This window comes from Rhinolophus sinicus, chromosome X, assembly GCF_036562045.2.
Source record: "Rhinolophus sinicus isolate RSC01 chromosome X, ASM3656204v1, whole genome shotgun sequence".
Taxonomy (NCBI): Eukaryota; Metazoa; Chordata; class Mammalia; order Chiroptera; family Rhinolophidae; genus Rhinolophus; species Rhinolophus sinicus.
This window is the reverse complement of record NC_133768.1, coordinates 14,254,685-14,279,565: the sequence shown is the minus strand read 5'-3', so window position 1 is coordinate 14,279,565 and position 24,881 is coordinate 14,254,685. Positions and strand designations below refer to the sequence as shown.

General features: G+C 40.5%; 1 protein-coding gene across 3 annotated transcripts in view; it reads right to left on the bottom strand.

Annotated features, from left to right (window-relative positions):
- Nucleotides 1-2,254: 2,254 nt before the first annotated feature.
- Nucleotides 2,255-24,881, bottom strand: part of CDKL5 (cyclin dependent kinase like 5) — a 165,037-nt gene continuing 142,410 nt past the window's right edge. For 2 of the 3 annotated variants that reach the window (XM_019755452.2, XM_074324175.1), the window contains exons 15-19: nucleotides 24,615-24,738; nucleotides 17,798-17,897; nucleotides 14,195-14,317; nucleotides 12,868-12,987; nucleotides 2,255-9,472 (exon numbers count right to left, since the gene is read on the bottom strand). In XM_019755452.2, the coding sequence (XP_019611011.1) occupies nucleotides 9,086-9,472; nucleotides 12,868-12,987; nucleotides 14,195-14,317; nucleotides 17,798-17,897; nucleotides 24,615-24,738 (854 nt within the window). In that variant the 3' untranslated portion in view covers nucleotides 2,255-9,085. The remainder of the gene's footprint in view (nucleotides 9,473-12,867; nucleotides 12,988-14,194; nucleotides 14,318-17,797; nucleotides 17,898-24,614; nucleotides 24,739-24,881) is intronic. The other variant, XM_019755453.2, reaches the window with a different exon arrangement.

Here is a 24,881-nt window from a genome sequence, read left to right as displayed (position 1 = left end):
ATAAAAAATGAATACTGAGAGCCGTAAAACATTTATCTGCAGGTAATTTGTTTACAACACCATATTAATTTTTTACTTTAATTCATGACAATGTATAAAAAATAAAACTTTTACTGAGGGACATCTGAAGCCTAACGAAATTTTGCTATTAAACACATGAGTTTTATGTTTGCAGTATTATTTCTTTTGTGGGGGAAATTTTCAATTAAAAATATGTAGTATAGCAAAAAACTCATTCTCTTACCTTATTAACATGTTTACTTTTGTTTTCAGAAATGCTAGAGTGTGGTCTACACTTGTAGGAGGTTGTTTTTTTAATTGTGCAAAAATATATATAACATATTGCAGGAGATTTTTAAACAACCGAATTAAATGCTATGAACAAAAAAAGTAGCATTAGGCGTTGCCAAGATAAAGTCTGAGCTGATTTGGGTATTCAGTGTGGGAGGAGGTTACTTGGACGAAGCAAAGGTATTTTAAAATCAAGGTACTGCTATGAATCCACTCGCAGAACCCAGAAGATCGCACCCCTAAAGTGAGCCTTTGAAAAGATGCTGACAGAAGCCCATCTTTTTGTCCACCCGGAGTGTGGTTGCTGAGGCCTGCTGACAAATGCACAGCTGCAAGCAATGTTGCTTTCCCTGGGATCCCAAGAGTAGCTCCAAGCACTAAGTAACTCCAAGCTCTGGTGGTTCACCCTAGACAACTTTATAGGGCTGATGTGAAGATCAAATAGGATAAATGTATCTAAACTGCTTAATGAGCTCGCTATAACTGGCAGTCAAGATTCAGTGACATTCCTTTTCAACTTCATAGGGCTGCCAACTGGGGCACAAATAATGGCAATAATGTTGTAAGAGCTAGTATTTATTGAGAATCTCTCAAGTGCATTGCAGGTTATCATTTCATTAAATCCTCACAACAACCCTAGGAGGTAGGTCCTATTATTATTTCTATTTAAAGACAAGGTAACTGAGGCATAGGAAAGTTAAGTAACTTGTCTAAAGCCACACAAGACGTAGGTGATGGAGCTAGGATTCCACTAAGGCAATCTGACGTTAGATACTGTGCTTTTATAGCCATTTCACCAGTCTCTGGACCTCTAGTGACTTGTTTTAATGAAATGTTCTATTCTCAAATTGAATCAATTACCACCTGCTGGGAGATGGGAGGCAAGATGGTCCATGAATCACCCATGTCATGAACCCCATGTCGGCTTCTATACTTGGAGACACAGCGACTGCACTGCTTTAAGTGTTTAAGGATATGGGCTTTACATACTCGGCTTCAAATTCTAGTTTCAAATCCTAGCTGGCTGACCTTGGGCAAGTTCATGTAAAGTCCATAGACCTCAGTTTCCTCAGCTACAAAATGGGGATACAACCTGCTTCATTGTGTTGTTGTGAAAAGTACTGTAATAATCAAAGTAGAACACTTGGCATTTTGCCTGGCCATAGTAAGTGCTATGAATATAAACAAATTACAAGCCACAGATACTGTGATTCAGTCTTGATAAAAAGTATAATTGAAACCACAGGTTTCCATGACTTAAAGGAGAAACTTGGAGCAAAGAAGTTGGTGACACAGTACTTTATTTTTTAAGGAGGGCGCAGCTCACAGTGGCCCATGTGGGGATCGAACCGGCAACCTTGGTGTTATTAGCACCGCGCTCTAATCAACTGAGCTCACCGGTCACCCCCAATGACACAGTACTTCAGTACTTTTAAGAATGCAAAGCACTAGGTTTTAGCTCCTATCCTTTGTTTAGAAAGATAGAGAATATTTAGATATATTATCACAAAATTTAGGTTCTTTCCCCCGATTGAGCATTTACTCAGTTGGTCTTCTTAGCCTTAAAGACAAAGGTGAAGGCCTAGAACAGGTCAGGAAATCTGGCGCTCAGCCCGTGTTCTTTTTTTTTTTTTTTTTGGTAAATAAAGTTTTCCAGGAACACAGACACCCCCTTCATTTACATATGGCCTACACACTACAGTGGCAGAGTTGAGTAGTTAGAGACCCTACGCCCACAGAGCCTCAAATGTTTACTATCTGGTCCTTTACAGAAAAAGTTTGCCAACCTCCTGCTGTAAAACACGAAGAAATCCTTACTAAGCTGTCCATCTTTGCTTTCCCCAGGACACTGAGCGGGAGGCTAGCATTTCAGCCCACCCTCCCCAAGCCACCAAGTGAGTGTCTAGCAACGTGCAAAGGAGACAACACTCAAGTGTAAAAGAAACCAGTTTTCAAAATGCCAGAAGGGGAAAAAAGCTTTATAAATACAAAAAAATTATCAACCTCATTAAATAACAGGATTTGCCCCACTTTACATTAATTTCGGTCCCTCAAACTGATTCTAACTTCAAAGGTCCATTATCCCTCATTTGCATTCAAATGAGTTCTTTACAAAGAAGGAACTAACGGAGGAGCTGCGTGCTGTTCCAACGGAGAGGGATAACAGTGCTCAGGATTGGGACGGCCTGGCAATCACTTCAGTCAGTGCAAAATCTGCATTTTATTAAAGACATTTGGGAAGATCCATTCAAAAATACATTGTGCTCAGTAAAAATTAACCATTTCATGCTGATAATTAAGGTTACCACGGAATAGATATTTGTATAATATTTACAGCAACAATAGAAATTTTACAGAAGTTTAGAATGGAATACATGCCAGAAAAAACTTGATAAGATGTACTAACACATGATACAAAGAGTTATAGAAACACTTTACAAATGGTTCATAATTAGCTTGTGAGGAATTTAAATACTCAATACTTTAAATTCAGTTTGGATTCAAAAATTAAAAAGGTTAACACCACAACACACCCTTGCCACAGTAAAAAGTATGGAATTACACTTTATATTAGGGATTATAAAGTCTGTGCAATTAAGAATTTCCACCGATTCTTCATCTACCACAAATTTGGATGTTGCATCATTCTGGCTTATCCCTAGTTTTGTTTTCATGCATGAGCAGGGATCTCGCAGAGTCACCCTGCCCTGTGTCTTCCCAAATACCCCCTTCCAACTTCCTAGAGATTGAAGAAGCTCGGAATAGTCTTCTAAGTATATACAGAATAACTACCTGAATTCAAAATGGCACAAAGCAATTCTTGGAGATAGGAATTAGGGGCCACTATTTTGTTTGGTTTGTTTCTGTTAATCAATCCAAGTTTACAGTGAGAATTGACTTCCTACAATCACAGCATTACCCCTCCAGCCTGACTCCATCAGTGACCAAGGAGGAAACAAGGAGAGGGAAATAGACTGAGAGGACTATATATAACCAATCGGCTATCTCGAGTGAAAACAGATTTTGTACAAGCTTTGCTTTCCACTTCGGAAAATCTAAGCCATTGTCGAGAACTTAAAAAGTCTCCAGGAGGAAAAGTGGTTCTTTCCCCCCTCCTTGAAATTCTGAATGCTTTGTAACTGGAGCTTTTGACAACTCTGGCGATAAACACTTTAATCCCCCAACAGGGACAAAAGTCAAGGCATCTACCTTTTCTATTCCTGGGTTTCATCTGATTAACCCTGAAGCAGAACACTAGGACAAGCTTGTCTGCGCCTGAAATGAATCAGATCAGGCTTTGGGGAAAGTACGATCCCAAACCAAAGGACATCCTGAGGAATTCTTAGCAGTCTGTCAAAACGGAGGGGACGGAGGAACAGATAAGGCCTCTTTCTCCCTGATACTCTGCGCTGGAAGAGTAGCGAACAAGGCAACTTCTAATCTGCATACAACATGGAGACTGATTTTTTAAGATTCCAAAGGAGGATCAAAATACGACCCAAGGATCAAATGGGGTTCAGAGAGCTCAACCTTGTGGGTAAATGAAGGGCCTTAGAAGTGAAACCAGTTTCACTGATGCAGCTCTCTGGCCCTCGAAATCCAACGTGCAACTATTACAAATTTTTTCTGGCAAAACAAAAAGACAAACCTCCCTCAAATTTGGGAGTAAACAGTTAATGAATGAAAGTACAAGGCAGGTTGTGATCATATTTAATAGCCTATAGGAAATACACAGAAAGGTGGGTCGGAGCCTGGAGTGGAAAAAGGTGGAGTCATGGCCAGGCCTAAGGCTGATGAATTAACAAAGCACTATGGGAAATGAATATTCACGTAGTTACTGACTTGGCACAAAAGTCGATGATCTTTTATATTTTATAGTACACTCAATTAAAAAAGAAGAACTAGAATAGGGCAGCAGGCCCAGAGTTTCCTAGCCACCTTACTTTCACCACATTGTGTGTATACAGACAGACGAGGGACTCGTCCTGTCAGGGCTTCATTTTCTTGCATTTACTCATGGTTTCTAAGACAGAATTTTTTACCCAGCTGAATCAGACGTCAAGATATTCTATATCTCAGCTGGTCAAGACGCAAAAGGATGAGATCAGAGCCACTTACAAGCTTCTGTTTTGTAAGTTGGCCCTTTAAGTCTCTGAGAGAAACTTCTTGTGAGAATCTGGGGATTAGCAACAGGACACTTAGAACATTTGTACTGTCTTTTCTGTCGCCCCCTTTGAAGAAACCATTTGTTTTTAACCGTAAGGAAGTTTCTTTCAGCCTACACACTTGATTAGTGATGAACTGAAGGAGGTAAGGAACTATTTCAGTATTTCTGACTTGGTTCAGGGTATCATACCACATTCCCAGTTCACAAAAGTATGAGTCTGTGGATCTTAGCGCTCCCAAGGAGTTCGATATCCCACTATAGTGCAGGAAGTAACGAACTTCTAGATATAAAAGCAGTGCTCTCCAGGAAAAATGTTCTGCCCAGGAGAGAATGTGCAGATTTCTGAGTCCCAGCTAAGCTCTAAGAATAAGTCGTAATGAGTGATTGCCCTTGCTGAAAGCTGGGTCACCGCCGGGACCTAGGTGAACAGAAATAAATAGTGCCTTCTACGCACTTGGAAAGTAAGCCTCTGGCCTTGAAAAAAAGTGGTACACTTATGAGTTATTCTTAATACATAACTAGAAGAAAAGAAATGGCTTTTTTCCTTATTTACTCTAAAAGCTAGTTTAAGAAGTGAGGATACTATGACGTTAACTAAGGAGTGCTGGGAAGGGAACATGGGACAGCATTTCCTAGCGAAGTCCACTAATTTTCAGATTAGGAACATGCTACACTGGCTAACTCTATAACCACAACATACTTTATAACACATGACATGACTAGAAACTAACCAGCACAGCTCTGAGCTTAGAATGAAAGTACAACTGCATATGGTGAGTCTTAAAGCAGGTTTTAAAACAGACTTAACCAAAGGGTACAGCACAAATACTCCTATAAGAGTCACATCACAACCACCAAGACAGAGGTTTTTGCATCTAATCAGTCTGTCATATGCCAATATTTGTAGAGCTAGTAAATGACTTAAAAAACAGACATTTTCTTTTGGGAGACGCAGCTAAAAGCCATGGATGCCTTTGAGCAGTTGGTAAAAATCATGCCAATCTGCCAGGCTGCTGCTTGCTTCTAAATATAAGTCTCATGACTCTAAGAAAGAGTTTTCTAAGGATGCTGACCTAGAATTTAAGTTCGCAAACACCTATAAAGTAACTCTGGTCTCCCAAAGGATGCACCTTTCAGCAGGCCCAAGACAATGGAAACGAACAATAGGATTCCAGGGATTCGAGAACAATGGTAGAAGATTCCTTAAGAGAATGGGATGCTGAAGAATTCATACCTGCAGTTTCGTAGCGTGGAGAGACAAGGACAGAGCCGAGCTCTGCAGACTGGTGGGCTTGGAATCCGGTAGAGCGGGGTTCCCAACGTCAGCAGTGCTGACACGTGGGGCTAGATCATTTTTTGTTGGTGGGGTGTCCTGTGCATGTAGGATGTGTAGCAATGTCCCTGGCCTCTATCTACTACATGCTAGTAGCACAACACCACACCCCTTTGTGACAACCAAACATGTCTCCTGACAGAGCCAAATGTCGCTAGGAGGCAAAATCAGCCCCGGTTGAGAACCACTGCTGTAGTGACAGTTCACTCGAGCCCCTTAGCATTGAGCACTTTTGGTCTGGGGCTCTGGAGAGAGGCTAAACCTCAGATCAAGACCAAACAAGGTTCAGTGAAAGTTCATTTAGAACTTCGGAGAAGAACAAGGATGGTGATGAACCAAAAGCATAAAAACAGTGAAGCAGAGTTTCTTTTCGAAAGATCAGTGATACGTCCATAAAACAAAGTAATTCGTTAAGCCTTCATTCAACCTTTGTATCCTTTAGGAAGTTAGGGCAGATAATAGAACACGGATATCATAAAAATTTCCCTTCCTAAAGAAAATGCAAGCGTTTGTGACTTTAAATCAAGCCCTTATCATGGATGACAATCTTTGTGAGGTCGATAATTCATCGACCAGAGGAAAACACCAGTTAAAAGCTAAGAGAGGGCCCATTAAATTTGAGAGGAAATTTCACCATTCCCATGTGCAAGCGGAAGAGAATTATACATGCTAGAAATGTGGATTGTAGTTCACTTACAGCTCACTAAGGTCAATGAGAAGTCAGAATGGACAAAAGCTGAGAAGAGGATAAAAGAGCTATCTCAAAAACACTAGTGGAAAACACTGTAGATATTTTCTGGCTCAAATCTGGGAATGTACGAAAAGTATGTATTGACTCTTCATTAGTTAGGTTTACTTTGCTCTAGGTAGAAGGCAATTACTCTAGCCCTTCTTTGAAGAACCATCAGGAATAGAAATGTTCTGCAAACATCTGAGATCCCAGTGTTAGCAAGGATGAAAACATGGGAAACCAGCCCCTAGGTGACGACGAGCCTCAAATGCCACAGCATGGCAATGTGACTGCGCAGTTCCTAAGCGCACAGCACAGTGAGAAGTCTTTCCAGAGGAAAAAATGCAGTTTCTGGTTTGCAAGGGGGAATACAAGGTACAGATCGAGTATGAAAAAGAAGAGTTACACACTCTTTTAGAGTCATTAGTATCCAGGCAAAAACTGCTGAGGGTCCACGTCACTTATATAACTGAGCAGCTGCCTGGGAAAAGCCAGAATTCAGAGCTACTAGAACAGTACTGAACTGGTGAAAGAAACAAGATATAAAAAGAACCGAAGAGCATGCAAACTACTGGTTTGAATCAAATTGTTTCAAGGATAGTACCCAGTTGAATTTCATTTTAGTGCCTATTACACTTATTAAAATTAAATAAAAAGCACCTTAAAATGACCTCTATATATAATCCATACACATTATAGTAGTTATATAAAAATGCAATATGCACACAATAAGCTTCAAAGAAACTAAGACTTTATAATCTTCATAATCATCAGAGCTATGATTCTCAAAATCGTGGGGGAGGGGGACAGTAACTCAGCACATTTCAGTTACAGCTGACTTGATTCAGGGGCTGACACTCTCGGAATCCTGGGAACAAGTAATAAATACTGAGGCATTACCTCTTTGATGGGTGGGAGGGGGGACCTCTAAAAACATTATTGCTAACAGACTACTTCCAAAAATCTAATACTCTTGATGGATAATGGTGTTGAGTGATCTTCTGTCAAGGATGGCCAGAGACACGGGGCTATAACCTCTGTTGGCCAAAGGCCTTGATGACACTTGGGAGGAACTTGGGAGTTGAAGGAGATCAAAAGAGGGAAAGATAAATCCTGTTCTGACTGCGTGCGCGCGCATGATAACCTTGTTATACACGGACAGTCCCAGGAAGAAAAAACTGAGTAGAGCAATTTTCTCTACATCTAAAATTGCTTCAGGAGCCTTTTAAATATACTGAAAAGAGCAATAAGAAAAAAAAAAAGCATTTAGAAATAGAAATGCCACACATGTATCTCACCCCCCATCCCAACAGTCTCTGGTACAGTGCACAGGATTCAGGAGTATAGAGCTGGTCTGCCAGCTCTGCAGACAGGTGCCTCCTACAACCTCACAACTAGGAATGTCCACTGGCAAATCTTTGGTCGATGCTCTGCACTAATGCTAAGTAGAAGAGCACATTCTCTCTGCAAAGACCCATGAGTAACCCTGGATCTGTTCTCCCTCAGGTGCAAGGAAATGTCCCTGGACATGAAGAGGAGCCACCTGTGTGAGGACGGAGACGAGGCCTGCTGGAGTTCTCACTGGCCCAGCCCACTTTCTGCCCCTGCGGGTTCAGAAGGAGATGCTGCATCTCGTCTGCTACCAAGGAGCATGTCTACAGGCTACTGTTGGAGCCTAAAAGTTGAGCAAGGTTCCTACTGTTACAGTCACATATGGCCACAATTCAACTCCCTTGATTAGAAGTATAAGACTCACTTCATATTACAAATGTATAAAAATATGGCAGAGAGTGTCATAATGATACTTTCTTTAAATGATTATATTTATAAAACTGACAGATATTTACCATATATGTATATTTATATACAGAATAAAATACTCCTGATGCAATATATAAATGTTACTGTTTAGTTTTTATAGAAACTACTGTAGCTGTCCCACTGCTTCACAATGTTCCAAACAGCTCAAAATAACTTTACATTTAACATAAAAGGTATGATTATAACAGTACAATATTAATCAATTATAAATAAATGGTACAAATCCTATCAAATATGGAAATTTAGAAAACAATTTAAGACATACAGTTAGTTCATCTTCATCTGCTAACCCTTCAAAGAGATACTCTTGGATTACAATAAACCCCACATTTAGTCTAGGCAGAAAAAAAATCTGTGGTAAGGGCATCGGTCAACATGGATTTTTCTATCCCTTGCAGTGCCAGAACACGCCCTGGCTTTCCCAAGTTCAACAGGGATTGCCCTAAAGCTGGAGTGTAAGGGGGAGAAACTGGCAAGAATGTCTTCTTCCTCAGTGGCACACTCTGTCCATTTTCATACAAGAGCCGTGGAGACTGGCGATCCCTAAGGAACTCCTGTAGCTCTAAGATCCCTGACTAGCATTGTGACCGTGAGGAGCCAGAGGGCTCCACACATACAATATTGCACACACCTTCATAAAGCTGAAAATACTGGCTTACCACCCCAGCCCAGCCTATTTCGCACCCCACCCCCCAACACCCTCCCCTCCCAACTGGCTTGCCCCCCCCACCCCAAGCACACATTACAAGGCTGTCTCTTTTAAATCATTCAGATTTGGCATTCGAGACCGATTTGTTCTGTTATACAGGTGCCCATTTGGCCCACTCTTGGCACCCAGCTGTTCAGAGTAGGAAGGCCCCTCTGTGGCACTCCGGGTCACAGAGGACACGTGCCAACCAGAGTCCATCTGACCTGGCAGCTGGAGAGCTGGCCTGCCCTTTGGTGTGGGCTCCTGCCGGATGTTACTGCTCCCACCAGAGGCCTGGCTCAGGGGGTGAATCCGAATTTCTGAGAAGGAATTTTTGGCTTGTTGAGTTGTTAAGGGCTGGAAGCGGGGGTCTGAGGAAGCTGGGTGATTGGCAGCTGAAGAGAGATGCAACAGCTTGCGCAGTGATTTTAACGGTTGGCTCTGAAAGACAAGATGAGAGTGTATGTAGGATTTCAGTTAGTGCAGACCTGAGAGCTGAGAGGACCTAGAGCGCAGGTCTGAGATGATGCATGTAGCCAGCGAGGGTGGGCCCCATGGGGGAGGAGGGCCTAGTCCAGTCTTACCTGTTCTTTTTCTTTTTCAGACAAGACTGAGGTCATTTTTCTTTAATGGAAAAGCCTAGAAATATCTAGATAAGAAATCTAGAGCTGGTGTGGTGGTTGATTGAATGCTTAGGCACCTTCTATCTGGCTGTATCCCATCTTTACAGGGTGTGTGAGTGTGTGTGTGTGGGGAGGATGGGGGGTGAGGCGCACAAATCTCATGCTTCAACCAGGAGGAAGAAGCAAAAGAAGGGCTATGACTCTTGCTTTTGAGAGGACTTCCCAACAGTGCCACAGAAAGCTGCCACTTGTATTTCAGTGGCCAGTACTCAACCACATGACCATTATCTAGAGGCAAGAGAAGCTGAAAAAATGTGGTTTCAATTAGGTAGCAACACACTCAGCTAAAATTTACACGAGGTGTGATCACAAAATATGGTGAATGCTTCCACCGAGTGCCATCCAACGGAAAGGCAGGGATCTTCAACATGGGAAGCGGCGTGTTGAAGCTTAGTAACAGTGTGTGACAAGTTTCAGCTTGTTTGGTGCAGTCAGTCGGGTGTGAGCTATGGTTGAGAGAAGGTGCGTTTTAAAGTGTGCCCTAAATCATGGATCAAGAACAATGTATTAATATGAAGTGGGCAAACAGTTTCTTCCTCCATCATGACAACGCTCTGTGTCACACTTCGCTTCTGGTATACGGCAATTTCTGTCAAATAAAAACATTACGGTGTGTCCTCATCCACCTTATTCACTGGATCTGGCACCCTGTGACTTCTGGCTCTTCCCCAAAGTGAAAATGATTCAAGACATTGAGGCAGCCACAACAGAGCAACTAAAGACACTCAAGAAAGAGGACTTCCAGAACTGCTTCAGAAAATGGCAAAAAGAATAAGTGTGTTCAAAGCAAGAGGGCGTATTTTGAGGAGGATTAATGGCAGTGTGTCTTTTACTGCAATAATTTTTTTTAAATTTAAACATTCACCATATTGTTTGATCACAACTCGTATATCGCTTTCTGTTCTTATCTCCCTGGTTTTCCCTTGACATTACAAACCCCAAATGTTCCCTTTCTGCCCTTTTACTTTTTGGGGTTTTGTTTTTTATTTTTTGGAGAGGAGGGTAAGGTTTGCGCATTGAAAATGGAAAGCATGGAGAAATAAGCAAAACCCCTGCAGACTCTAAAACACAATTCACTCACAGGAGGCCTTTGATTCCTAACATGGGTTCACAGCTGCCCTGCCTGTCTGCTGCGTGGCTGGAGCCTGAGCCCCACAGAGTGGGTGCCGCACTGTGGAGGGGGACTATACTTCAATGCAGAAGTGAGGGTCCTGGAAGCCAGCTGCCCGAGGGCTCCTTGCTCCACGAGTGGCTCATTCCCCTCTCCTCTACTTATGTGTGATTAGAGCCACCATCAGAAGAGGCATGCGAAAGCACTCTGAAATTCAAGGCCCTCCCCGGGCTGCAGTCCCAGCCCTGGGGCACCTCTGGCTGTCAATCTTCAAGGACCATGCTTTTAAGGGCTCAGCAAAGTTTTAATAAAATGTTGATGATCTCAAGGACCACTACAAGATTTGAAGAAACAGAGCATTGAAATCCAAGAGAAACTGCTTGAGAACTGAATCAGGTAGCAATCGCTCCTGGAAAGCATCCTTCTTGGTCATTCCAAAGTCTGTCCAAGAAAGCTTTGTGGTCCCCATAGGAGGTGGCAGAGTACACTGCACACCGTAAGTGCTCAAAAAGGGTGTTTTCTTTCAACATAAAATTGGTATGACAACGCAATAAGATTTCTGGTGATTTTAATAGCCCTGACCACATGTAACTATTGAGCAATTACAATTAATCCTTGAACAACACAGGTTTGAACTGTATGGGTCCACCTTTGAACGTGAATCTTTTTCAATAAATACCTGTACAATTTTTGATTTGTGCTTGGGAGGCTCGTGGATGCAGGGGGCTAACCATATGCATTGATCTGCACCATTTTTATACAGTGGACTTGAGCATCCACGGACTTTGGTATCTGTTGGGGTCCTAGGACCAATTGCTTGTAGATACTGAGGGACAGCTTAAGTTCTGGGGGAGTCAAAAGTTAAAAGCAGACTTCTGACTCTGTGTGTGTCGGGGTTGGTGCCTCTACCCGTCCCCACCCCCCCACCTTTGTTCAAGGGTCAACTGTATAATAATATGGGTTCAGCTGGAGATATAAAGTTACCTGAAAAGAGGGGGCGGGGGTAGAACATCAGGCCGTCATTCAGAGCCTTGTGCTCTTAGTTCAGATATTCTCTATATACCCCCCACGCCCCCACAGCCTATATTGTGTTAGAAGCATAAAACATAAATGGTTGGGCAAATACAATAGAAATTTTGGGAACTCCTATCGGCAGCTCTAAGTAACAGCTTACAATTAAATAGAGTAAACAGCAAACCTATAAAAATAGACCCCCTTACTCCAAGTCACATTAATCTGTGCTCATTTATAAGCACAACCAACCCTACAGCCTCAAAAGCTCATGAGGACTGTCAGAAATTATCATACAGAGGAATAATGGAGTTACACTTTTTTGAATTATAAAATATTGAATATGATAAAAAAAAAGTTAGATTAAGTTACTATGCTCATTACAGGATACTGAAAGGATACAATATTAAAAATGTTCCAATCAAAATAGTTGTTTAAAGGAGATAAACCTCAATTACCTGAAAAATTTATGGATTTGGTTTCTGCTTATTCCCCCAGAGAACGACAGAGAAACGCGATTATACATACTAACATGCAGTCCTAATACAACTGTTTGCCAGTTTTCCATCAAAAATAGTATGGATTTCAGAAGTTTAAGTATTCTTTCATGAAAGTTTATCATACCTGTTTTTCAAGGCCCAATTCATATGCTACCAACTTTAATGAAACCTTAATCTTCCCACTACTTCCTTTCACCTTCTCCTACGTTTTATGGCAGGCTTCACTTTTTACCATGAATTACAGTTCTTTATGGATTTTCTGTCTCTCCTAGGCTGCAGAATATTTGTGGGCTGGGCCATGTCTTCTTCATCCCTTATTTCCACCCCACACCCCACCCCTGCTAGGTGAAGGCTAATGGAATCCCACTTTTGTCCCCAGTAAGACAAGGGTCACTGAAGCAAGATCTGGACTCCCAGAATGCATCTGACTATTAGTGAGGGGATATTCTGGGGAGTCTCTCGGCCTTGCCCTCCCTTCAGGAGATGATCACTGCAGTCTAAGACTCTAGGAGTGATGCATGTGCCACTCACTTGGGTCTGCAGATCGGAGATCTTCTCAGGACGCCACTCCTTTGGTCTGCTGCTTGGGGTGCTAGCAGAGTGGATGGCTTTCTGCAGTGTCAGAAGATCGGGGCCTTCAGAATTGGGCACCTAGAGCAGAATACACACAGGGATTCAATCAGCACACCAACAAATCTAACTAAGATATGTAAGCCCACCCAAGAGGAGAACCAAAGCAAATCAAACCAAACCAAAACTCAACTAGAAAACAAAACCCAAAACAAACAAACAAAAAACCAAGGGAAAAAACCCAATAAAAAAGAAATCCAAACTCTCCCAATGTTCACAATGCAAGTGATGCTAGTTGGAGTCTTCTGCCCTCTTAATAATTTTCCCTGTATTAGGAAAAATTGGCAGATGTCATGCAGCTCTGTTAAATAAAACCTCAATCCTTAAAGCATTCCCATGCTGTTAGTTTTAGTCGCTGTAAGAGAGAGCAGTTAAATTGGGCTGTACCAGGAATTGCTGTCGTATCCTCATTCCACATTGCAGTTAGGTTATGAACCAGTTCAATAAAACAAAAATGCGTTCCTGCTGGGAAAATGATCCAAACACTGTGTTTGGGGGTACCCCAAGAAGTCCAGCAGGTTTTCAAGGATAGCAAAGTGGAAAACTATGGTTTGAATCATATTCCCAAGACACTGCCCAATAAATAATCTGGGTCTAGCACTATGCACGATGAAAATGCTGGAAATTTGTGCCACAAACTCCAGACAAATACAATTGGTCCATTCACCAATTTGGGTGAACACAGGAGAGTAACGTCAAATGCCAAGCAAAAGCCCTGGCTTTAAACCAAGTGACCAGCAAAAGCTAGAGCTAGGCAAGAAAAAAAAGCAAATCACCAACTAACAGAAGCTGCTTTTCATGGAGCCTGCTAGCTCACTCAATTTGGTCAATTCAACTTGGTTTCAAAGGAACAAACTGCCAACCAAGTGGTAACAAACTTTGTGAGCCGAAAAGACGTTTGTGAATTGTAAATGCTAATCGAATTCTTTACAGGAAATGAGGGATTTTATAAATGTTGTCTGCCAATAATTGGCTCATCAGACAACCCAAACTAGCCTTTCACTAGTTTGTTTGCTTAATAGTCTTTAATGCTTCAACCTCCTCAACTGATTCAGAAAATTCAGGATGGCAAAGAATTTATATCTCAGTGAATTTATGGAACTGGCTCAGGTACTTAACTAGCACAAAGAGAATATGACCCCAAGAAAATAAAAAGACATGCTGTTGTCATCAGTAAAACAAGTTTACTGGAGCAGTTTTCAGGGCTACCATACGTAAAAATGGGTACCATGGGTGGAGTGACTACAGGAAGCTTTTTCAAAGAAGAACTATGCTTTAAATGATTCTTTGAATTAAAAAGAGGAAAGAGGGATTTCTTGATGCTTGGATTCTCCCCGTTGGTGGAATCTGTCTGCAATATAAGATACAAATAAACTAATTGCAAAAAAGAAAAAGGAAAAAGAAAATAAAGGTGTTTTTATGGAACTTTCTAGCCCTAGGAAGCCCTCAAATTATTAAATATTAACAGTCACTGAAAGATCTCTGTGCTGTGTGTGCATCTAGAGGGGGTTCTGTGTCATTTCTCACCTGGACATGAAGAAGCCAACAATGTAATTGAAGACATACAAAAAGTTCTATGTATATAAAGAACATGTGGTCATGATAAACACCTAGAATAGGAATGCCTAGAGACCAACACACATCATTCACATTAAACTTACAAAACATTTAGGAGTTACTATGAGAAATAGAATTATTATGCAGAATTGTGTTTAAAGAGCTCCTGATGAGCTTCAGTCTCTTCCTAATTGCAAGAAATAGGACATCAGCAACGAAAGAATCTACTATGCAATCTGCCTATTAGGAAAAAAAGAACTGCAAATCCTTTGGAACATGGTCAATGCTTGAACCAGAACACAATCACTTGGAAGAGGAATACGACTGTTGTAGGATTCTACTGTCCAGGAAGAAGCCTGGTTCTACTCTATCAGAAATCTTCACCCCATGGAAAATATCTGGTGCAATTCAGAATACGGGGTTTCAAAGTGAAGAAACAGAAAGTCCAGTCTTTAAATTGAAGCATGGTTACCAGTTGAGGTAGATATTAACGTACAATTACCAAGTTGGCAGAGTCATCATCTGCTCTGAGGGCTTATGTAACTCTAGATATGGAACTGCAGCCAGATTTCCCAAGGCGGCTTCCAGATTTGCTTGAGTCAAAGCAGACACCTTTGCGACACAGAATTATTTTCTGGCCCTACTTTTCCCTGTTGTGGATATCTCAATTGTTAGAATGCACATGAAGGTATTCAGATCATCTTATATGGGTGTGTATACGAAGACATGTGAGCACAACAGCCCAGTTTCCTGTTCCCATGACGGGGTTCCAGGAGAAAAGTTTAACTAACACCACTAAGGAGGCCACAAGAGAGTCCCCAGGAACAAGTGGGGGCTCTCCACAGAGGTGGGCGACTGAGCCTGGGCCTGCTATTCAGGAGAACCCACCTCTAGATCTCCTAACTAGAATGGACGACTTCGGGCAGGTCACAACTTGCCTGGGCAGTTCCTATATCAGTGAAATAAAAGGGTTAAACTAGATTCAGAACCCATCGAGGCTTTTAAATGTCCTGCTTCTCTGTGTGCACTGGGCATCAGATTTCCCTTTTTTTTGAATCTTAATGCAAAGGCTACAAAAGCTTTAAATCTTTCAAAGCTCGGTTACCTAGTTTCCTTTTGCTGAGTTCTACAAAGTGAAGAAGGCTAACTTTAATTCTGTTTCAGTGCTCACTGGAAAGGGCAGAGTTAACGAAATGCCAGGCTTAGGAGCCAGAGGTCCGGCAGGATATACGTACTGAGTGCTCTTTGGAAATCTTACTCTAGATACCCAAGTCCTTTAAAAAAATTTGTTTTTCTTTTAACTAGAAAATCCAGAGGTACAAAAACCTTTGGTTTGGAAGGCTTAAGGCATGTGGCCTATACAGAGATATTTTGCAGCTACTTTACCTATCAAAAATAAAATGTATGAAAACCTTAAAACAGTAAGTTCAAGTGGAGAGGACGTTAGAGAATAATAATTTTCCTATTTACCCTGATCTATACTATTTAAACATCTAAAATTTGAACCAATCCTGAATAACAGAGTCGGTCAACATGTATATATTCGACTCAGGCCATGGTGAGCCGGTAGCTTTAAGTTTAATGTTGGTCTAAGACAGACAGACATGAAAAGCCAAATCTATACACAGAACGCCTTCAATCCCTCGGTTCCTGCTACTTTCTTCCACTTAAGCACCCCACAATGGTTACAGACCTGAGGTTAAGAACAAAAACCTCAAAATAAAAATAGTGGTTAAGAGGAGGTAGTCTAAGTTCAATGTTCATGATGAATAAATGTCCTATAAACAATGATAAAAGTTTTATCAGCACATTAAATAATTTAAACTTTTCTACTTTAAATTAGGTCTGTTTTGTTCATTCAGTCTAAATAACAAATGTAGTAATATTTGATTGGGTGGCATTTTGATCTGAAATTCTGCTTTAAGTGAGTTTCAGTTAGGCAGGTTTTAAAAAATAAACATTTCAGGAATATCACGCAGCCATAAAATGAAGATAATAAAATTTGTGTAGTAACATACATGTTATGTGTATGTGTCTGTGACTGATAAACTATTAAAAGCCAGAATACAAAACTGTACTAGAATGATTACTCTTGTTTAAAACAAAATTAAAAATCACTTTCTCCCCACAAACATATGCACAGGCTAAAAAGCTAGGAGGGTATATACCTAAATCCTAATACTAGCTGTGATATAGTAAGATTAGAAATCATAATTTTTTACTCAATTTTTCTGTAATAAGCTCATATTTATTTTACGATGAAGTATATAGACTTAATAAACAAGCAAGTGAAAGAATAATCTTGAAAGGTAATCTAGAACGGTCTTTATTACTACATCTAGAACATCTGGAGATAAAAAGCCTTACTTTGGGCATTATAATCTTTGCTACTATCATCTATCTCATCTTTACTTACCATTGGGTCATAATCCTAGAATCCTTTTTCCTTTTTAAATAAATGAGAATCAATCACGTATGAAGTAAAACTAGAAACAAAATAATCTAAAATGGCTGATTCAACATTGTCTAGTTTGGAAGGTGTCATAAAGCAAAGGGGGAAGCAGGCCTCACACGTTTGAAGAAGTGCCTGCTGGCCTGGAGGCCTGGCTTCTCCATGTTTTCTCATGTCACTAACCAGCAGAATCCTTGCTTGGGTGGTTCAGTGACGTGATGTGTATGGTTCCATGCAGCCAGCCCTGGATTCAAGTGGAGGGCTCCCAGGAGCTGAGACTCGTTGCATTTCACATTTCAATCACAGGGTAAACATGTCTTCCTACTAAAACAAGCCCTGAAATGTCAAATACTATCTCCTCTTTGTGACTCTAACCCAGAAGTGTACTTGTCAACGTGGGAACTGGATAACCAGCCAGGGGAGAATAATGAATGACAATTAGTTATGGCTTTCAAGATTTAAACATAAACCAAAACCATTTCCTAGGTTTTCGCATATCTTTAACTCCCAGAGAGAAATGCTGCAGCTTCATAGTTTTTGCATGAATACAAATCCACATGGATAAGACGTTAATTGAGAGAGGCTTATTGTGTTCTCTCTCATCCAAATTCAATTCCTTCTATTCTTGGAGATTCTGTTGAATCTAGAAAAGGCTTTGTGAGAGGAGGATAGTTGTATAGAATTTGAGAAAGAAACATACAGTGTATGTCAAATTTCAATAAGAAAATAATTCACTTTGATTGCCACGTACAAAATGTAAACTACCCACAGACTAATGCCAACTTGTATGCCATTGTATACAGAAGTTGGCCGTCTACTTACTGTTTGAGATTTCTTCTTTTTCTTTTTCATTGACTTGAAAAAACCTTGTTTTTCCTTTTCCTTGAGTTGTTCGGAATGACTAATGTTTTCAGGACTTTTCCTAAACAGAAAAACATTTTTATTATATTGCTCTTTCAATCATTCTCCTGCCATTATGTGACAAATATAATGAAGACTAAAAATGCATGACACCAGGTTCGAATAACCATGAAGAATCAAACTCTCAGGTAAAGAGCCTCTAAAAAACACAGGAGGAACTGAATCTAATCAACCATGGTTAATGATTAGCTTTTGGGACAGACTCACTCAAACTAGGAATTTGAACATTATTACAAATGATCTGTAACTGTGGCAGGACCATTTTCATGCTGTTGAAAAACCTCAGAATTACAGAATTTGAAAAGCATATGGTCTAAAGGATGCCTTTCCAGGAACCCTCCAAGGGAATGAGCAGAAACACTTTCATTGTCTTCATTTTTCTATTCACCTTCTTAAAACAAGCTCAACAAGTTCAGTATTAGTGGCTTGCCAAGGTATTGAACACACACACACACAAAAAAAAAATCAATGCTGCTACAGAAACATTATAAATATAAGTAAAAATTGCCTGAAACTGGAAAATTCCTTTATAAAAAATCTTACATCTATTTATTAAAACTAAATAAAAAATAGATAAGGTAAGAAAAAAATGTGGACAGGATGAATGCTGAATACAAAGCACTCTTTTAGAAAAAAGTCTCTAACTGAAAATACTGACGTTAAGCTTCATACCACTGACACCACCAGGCATTTTAATACAAATAGGAGATATGAAAGGACATCAAACAAGACACCCTAGCCCGAATAAGTTGGCTACTTGTTTGTTAACAGCAGCCCTATATTACTTCATTTAATTCACAATCTTTAAAAAGCAACTCAACTGGTACTATTCGTCAAAAAGGCACATTCCATGGGCTCTATTGAAAACCTGAGTATCTATATGACCGTGGAAAACCATTTTCTCAAATGATTGGATTCCTTCTCCTAGCTACTCCCTAAAATCAAGAGCAGAAACATTAAAGGTGATAGAATTTCTTCACATTTATGGTTTTAGAACACTTCATAGTGATGAAATTTCTAGAACATCTAAGAAAATATGAGCAAAGCAGCATCCTGTACTTGATTAAATTTGTGTGAAGACAGAAAACATCTCCACAAACTATTACAGATATGCATGATAGAAAATACCAGGAAGCTATTAAAAATAAATCACATCTTCAAGGAATTTTCACTAATATGAATATTCAAACTATAATTAAGTGAAAAACGCCAGCATTCAAAACTTTCTACATAATACAAGCTTAACTGTGTTTTAAAAAGTGAAGTGAATATACGTGTACACATACAGACATTTTAAAAAGGCAGGAAGAAATACAATAAAATCTTAATAGCTATCATCTCTGGGTAGTAGGATTATTGGTGATTTATTGTTTCTTCTTTTTAATTTCAACAACAAACATGTACCAAAGATATCATAAAAAGGTTTTATAATCCACAGAAAATTTATTTGAAAAACCAAGGATTCAAGATCAAAGACAACAAAGGAAGAGACTGAGAGAGAGCAAGAGCCAGTGAGGGAGAGAATAGGAAGTAAAAACCATGACTGTTTGAAGGAGCAATGACCTTTTCCTCTAAAGTATTTCGCCTAAAAGTTAATGGGAATCCCAAGGAAGTAAAAACATGTACTATAGATCCCAGTGTTCCTTAAACTCATTAGGACCTGAAATTTTAAATATTATTGAGAGTCCCAAATTCTGAAGCGTAAGTTTTATAATACAACATAACCAATGAAATAACTAGTGTTGGAACTCTGAATGATGCATTTACAATTTGAAAGCTAGAAAACTTCAGACATGATGGAATGGGTAAGATGGAATAGTGAAAAGTTACAGATACTTTAAGCGCAGTGTTGCAGTGCTGGGGAAGACATACCCCTGTGACAGACAGACTGGGCCTAGACCCTGGGAATTCAGTCCAAGTTTCTTACAACAAATACTTCTGAGATTAAGGAGACGAAACCCTCTTACAAGAGGCCTAAAGACAAATGGCCCGAAACTCAATTCCAGGCTGCAGCATTCATTCCTGTGAGGGTTCTAAGAAACACAGCAGAACAGTAGAGTTCACTGGAATCACAAAAGCAGGACCTTAGGTTTGAAAGGAACCTCAGAGGGCATCTAGTCCAACCAGCACTACTATTTTTAATGTTCTGGAACTTCCAGAAGTTAAAGAATTATTTGCTTATGATATGGCTTACATAATGGGGTCTGCAGAGCAGAGTAGTCAGATTAACAGGTAGAAGATTTTACCAATCAGAATGAAAGTCTACCAAAATCTCACAGGCCCGTTAAGGGCCAGTAGTAAAAGTGCTTTCTGCCAACCTAGGAAATCTCTAAGGGGGGCACATTTATCATGACTGCAACCTTAGGCCAGGAATGGGTGTTACTGCAAGAATGCGAATGCTGGTGACAGAAGAAGTGAAGGCTTGAGACACTGGTGCTCGGAGGAGCAGGATGTGGGATGGGAAGAAGGGTCTATCCAGTAAGATATAAGTGAGAGGATGGGGGTGTGTGTGGGGGGTAATGAAAGAGAAGGAACAGGACAAAAGCCCAGTGACTGCGGCTTCTTATGACCCCAAACAGAGGAAAGATGAATCAAAGACCCTCTGCAGGGTCTTTTCAGAGGCACTGGATAAACCCAGAACCCTGGGAAAGGGGGGATGATGAGGAAAACATCTTCAAACTGAAGCTGAGTGCAAGTGCTGGGGCCAAGATCCAGGCAGGGAAAGATCCCAGAGGCCAAACTGAAAAAGAAAATAAATTACCCTTGAACTAGAGGATGAAAGCTAGGAGTGAAGCGTGAGTGTGCATGCGTCACAAGACATAGAAGGAAGCCAGAGATAAAGAGAAAGCGCAAGTGGGAGTGAGCGCGAGAGAAAACCGAGGGAGAAACTACACTGAAACATACACATACAGAGAATTAACAGGAAATGTGAAGGGAGAAAAGCCTGGGGGAGAGAATCAGAGACAGAGATGGACAGAAGCTGGCTGGAACGCGGGCACCTGAAAAGCTGTGTGTTGTACGAAAGAATGAACAAAGAGACTTGAACACTTACAACCAGTAACACAGAACCGGTAACACACCAAATGGGTAAGCGTGTGTCCCACAGTTTACCTCAAATGTGAATTCTGGACCCTGGTATGAATTCTACCTGGTATGGTCAACACTTATGTGCTGAGCTGAGCTAACTGCATAGGCAACAACAGATGGGTCCCAGAGCAGCGGCACAAGAGAAGGGCAAGTGTGTGACCACAAAACTCTCCAGGACAGGAGCTTTACAAAGGCCCACCCAGCACCTTATTGGGGCTGATAAAACGGCAGGGGGTGGGGAGTGATGGCAGTGCAAGGCTAACAGTCTCCTTCCTGCACAGTGATGGGACGCAAACATTGTCTCATACAACACCTATTTCTCTAAGTGGTCAAGAGCAAAGAGAGGATTTACAAGACTCACTTAAAAAAGGGAAGGAATTAAAACTGACTAAATCAAAGTCAACCACCACTGAGAGTACTTTGTGCCAGGCCCTGGGTCAGGTGTTGGAACTACAGAGAAAAATAAAAAGAGAAGAGTGACTTCAAGCTGCTCAGACTCGTCAGGAGACCCCCAGGTTTGACAGAGGGTCAGACTTCCGGGGCCTCAGTCTAATCGCTCTGGCAGCAGTGTGAAGCTGAGCTGAAGAGGAGAGGGGCATTAATTACTCTGCGACACTTTCCCTGCCACCTCTCCTCCCCTGGCAGTGTCACTAGGGTGGTCAGTTAATGTCTGAGAAGAGAAAGTCAGTGAATAATTTTGTGACTTATGGTGGCAAGCAATAATGGATACCAATATATTCATAACTTTGCAAGAAGAAAAAGCCTGGGATTGTGCAAGTGAGTGACAGCAAGTCTTCACTTAACTTCTTCACTTAACTACTGGGATTTCTAATTAATTTGGTTTAATGTTTAAGCATCAATTTTTAACCCAATTTTGACAGCAGTCTTTCTAAATGTATTTATACACTTTGTCTTCTTAAGCAAAGTAAGAGCAGCCTGTTTTATAAATATATACTCTACATGGATATCTAGTCTATCTATGAAACCGTAAGGGCTAGAAATGATTTTTCTCACTGGGGACTGAGAAAAGGCAAAAATACCCTTCTTCTCTCCACAACTATTGTTCCAGATCTTTCTCCCTCTGCACACTGTATTGTTACCTGGGACGATTTCTTGCCTGACAACCCCAGTGCCAACAGCTAAAACTGTGCATGAAAGAATAAATAGGCTCACAGGGAGGGTGGAGGTGTTTTCCCATTAGTAAAGATGATGAACCTGACTGCATTTTTCTTGTTCTGAGATATTCTGGCTTATCTCCCAGTTCTTAAATGGATTCTAGATAGCTGAGATGACCAGAATAACCATTCTGGATATTATACTACGATATCTATTTATTGCTTTAGAATATGACATAGTAGCTTGATTATTTTCATTATAAGAAACATATATAGTGCACAAATATTCTCTTCCCAAAAGAAACATAAAGTACCACTACCAAGGAGAAACAGACTGCCCTTAGGTAAGTGACCATTTAGAAACAGCAATTCACTATGTTACGGCAGCAAGGCTCGTTCATGTTTTTGTAACAGTTATCAAACTGTGTTTCTCTCGAATATACACAATATGGTGAACCAGTGAGAGATCCTGTTCAGGAAAAACAATCAGGACAAGTCAGGCTTAATGAATGACTTAGACTAAGTTAGATGTGATGCATGAAGGAGAAGTATCATAGCAGCATTATTAGCGGGGGCAGTGGGAACAAAAGAATATAGCAATTCATCACTGGTAATTCTGGTACTCTCTTAAGCCTCATAACAGCAGTATTAGAGTACGGATGACTCGATGGAGACTTGTCTAAAGTTCAAAATCCCAACTGTGCCTCTAATTCTTTTTAGAACAACTGCTTTCAGGTTTTTATACATATCTAGGTCTAAACAAGCTCTACGCAAACTGATTATAAAAAAGACAGAAATGGTATGTTGTTAATACCACCTATCCTGTATTTCGATTGTCTTGATCTGACCCACCTAATTTTCACAGGACTCTTTCAGTCTGTAATTGATACTCTTTGAAACCATCACTACTTCATTATGCAATGACCAAGAGGAAAAATAATTCTTTCTGTACTTCCATATTCTCATACTTTAGACACTATTCTCATGGCTTGTTAGAACCACACTTGAAAACTGTCAACGCTGGTAACTCAAGTAAGTTATACCTGTGCTCCTAGGTTAATGTGTTCGAGTAGAAGAGCTTGTCTAGTCACTTGGAGAAAGAACACACCAAAGTTTATCAGGAAAGTGAGGTATGACCTGACAAGTCATACTGAAGTAAAGGATATTAATGGTAAAAACTGCTCACATGATCAAGACACAAGGTGCCAGACACTGTCTAGGTGCTTTTGCTGTTTTACCCCATTTAATGATATTAACCCTATGAGGGAGGTGCTCGTCCTAGCCGTCTCGCAGATGAGGTTCAAGTCACATGGCCAGAAGGTGACATTACTCAAGATACTCTATTTCCAGAGTCTAACCTCTCAGCCACTAATGCTGAAACTCTCATTTTATAAATAAGGCAACGGAAGTAAAGTGTGCTTATACAAGCAAAAATATTTATAGCTTTAAAAAATAGTTTTTATTATTGTTTTTAAAATAATTAAGTTATTGTCACCATTGGGCATGGGAACACTGAAACCTCGATATAACCCTGCCAATAAGGTCCAAATTGTGAAACCACATAGAGTCAGGAGAACTGACCTAAGATCCTCCTGTGACTTCTGGCAACAAACACCAGACATAGGCTCTCTGACAAACTGGTCCTATTCTGAATGTGGTGTGTTTCAGTGATGCACCATTTTATTCTCTTCGTGGAGAACTTGGTAGTTCTATGAAGTAGACAAACGCCCCTCACTAGATCCTGGGCAGTCTTTCTGGGCAGCTGAGAATATAAAATCCGCATTACTATTTTTAAAAAGTCCTTACTCCCCAGACAGGTCTGCTAATGAGACTTGATATACGTTACAATTCTCTCCATCAATTTTTATTACATATGACACAAGAAGATACAAGGACAAGCAAAGCTGGTGCATCATTTTAACCTCTGGCTACCATTACGCTTTTGTGGGAGCATAAAGGGTTGTTTCCCTATTTCTATCTTTTCACTCTGAAAAAAGTCAGGTGGCACCGAGGTGAAAGGCACGCGCTGTGGAGTCAGAACCCATGTAGGTCTAGATCCTGGCTCCCTCCTCCCTGTTACTGGCTGCCCAGCACCAAGCAAGCTCCTTACCTTTTCCAAGCTGTAGTTTCCTCATCTGTAGAATTGGGAGCCACCCCACTGTGAGAACTGAGTGAGACAGGGCACAGAAAGTGCTAAGCAAAGTGTCTTCTACGTCATTCAATAGCAACAGAAGAGGAAACAGTGGTAGACATCAGTCATGTCAGAAGAATGCAATGGAAGACTTACGAGGTATTTACTGACCCAGGAGATTTTTTTTCCCCTTTTACACAATATTTAATATTAATGTTGAACTTGACAGAAACCATTACAAATAATGAAAAATCACATTTTCCGCAACAATCTCTCTTGAGAAAGAAAGGCCTAGCAGGAGAAAGAATGCTAAAAAGTTTATCCAGAATTTCTTTGAAATTTCAAATCTCCCAGCAGGAAAAAGAGTGGAAACCAAGGCACTCACCATGGATCGAACGCTGTTTGTCTTTTTGAGTGGTTAGTTCCAGAACTGCTTTCTGATGGTAGGGAAGAAACTCTGGTTGACACATTATTCTCATGGAAAGAATTATCTGGACGTGGAGATGGCACTGAATAAAGAAATACTAAGTCACTGATGTACTCTTTTGGTCCACTGCGTTTTCTCTCACACAAATAAAACACACAAACAGATGAAATCAAAATCCTCATCCGCTCCTCAGATAACTTTTGTGTTTTCTGACGGTGGAGGTAT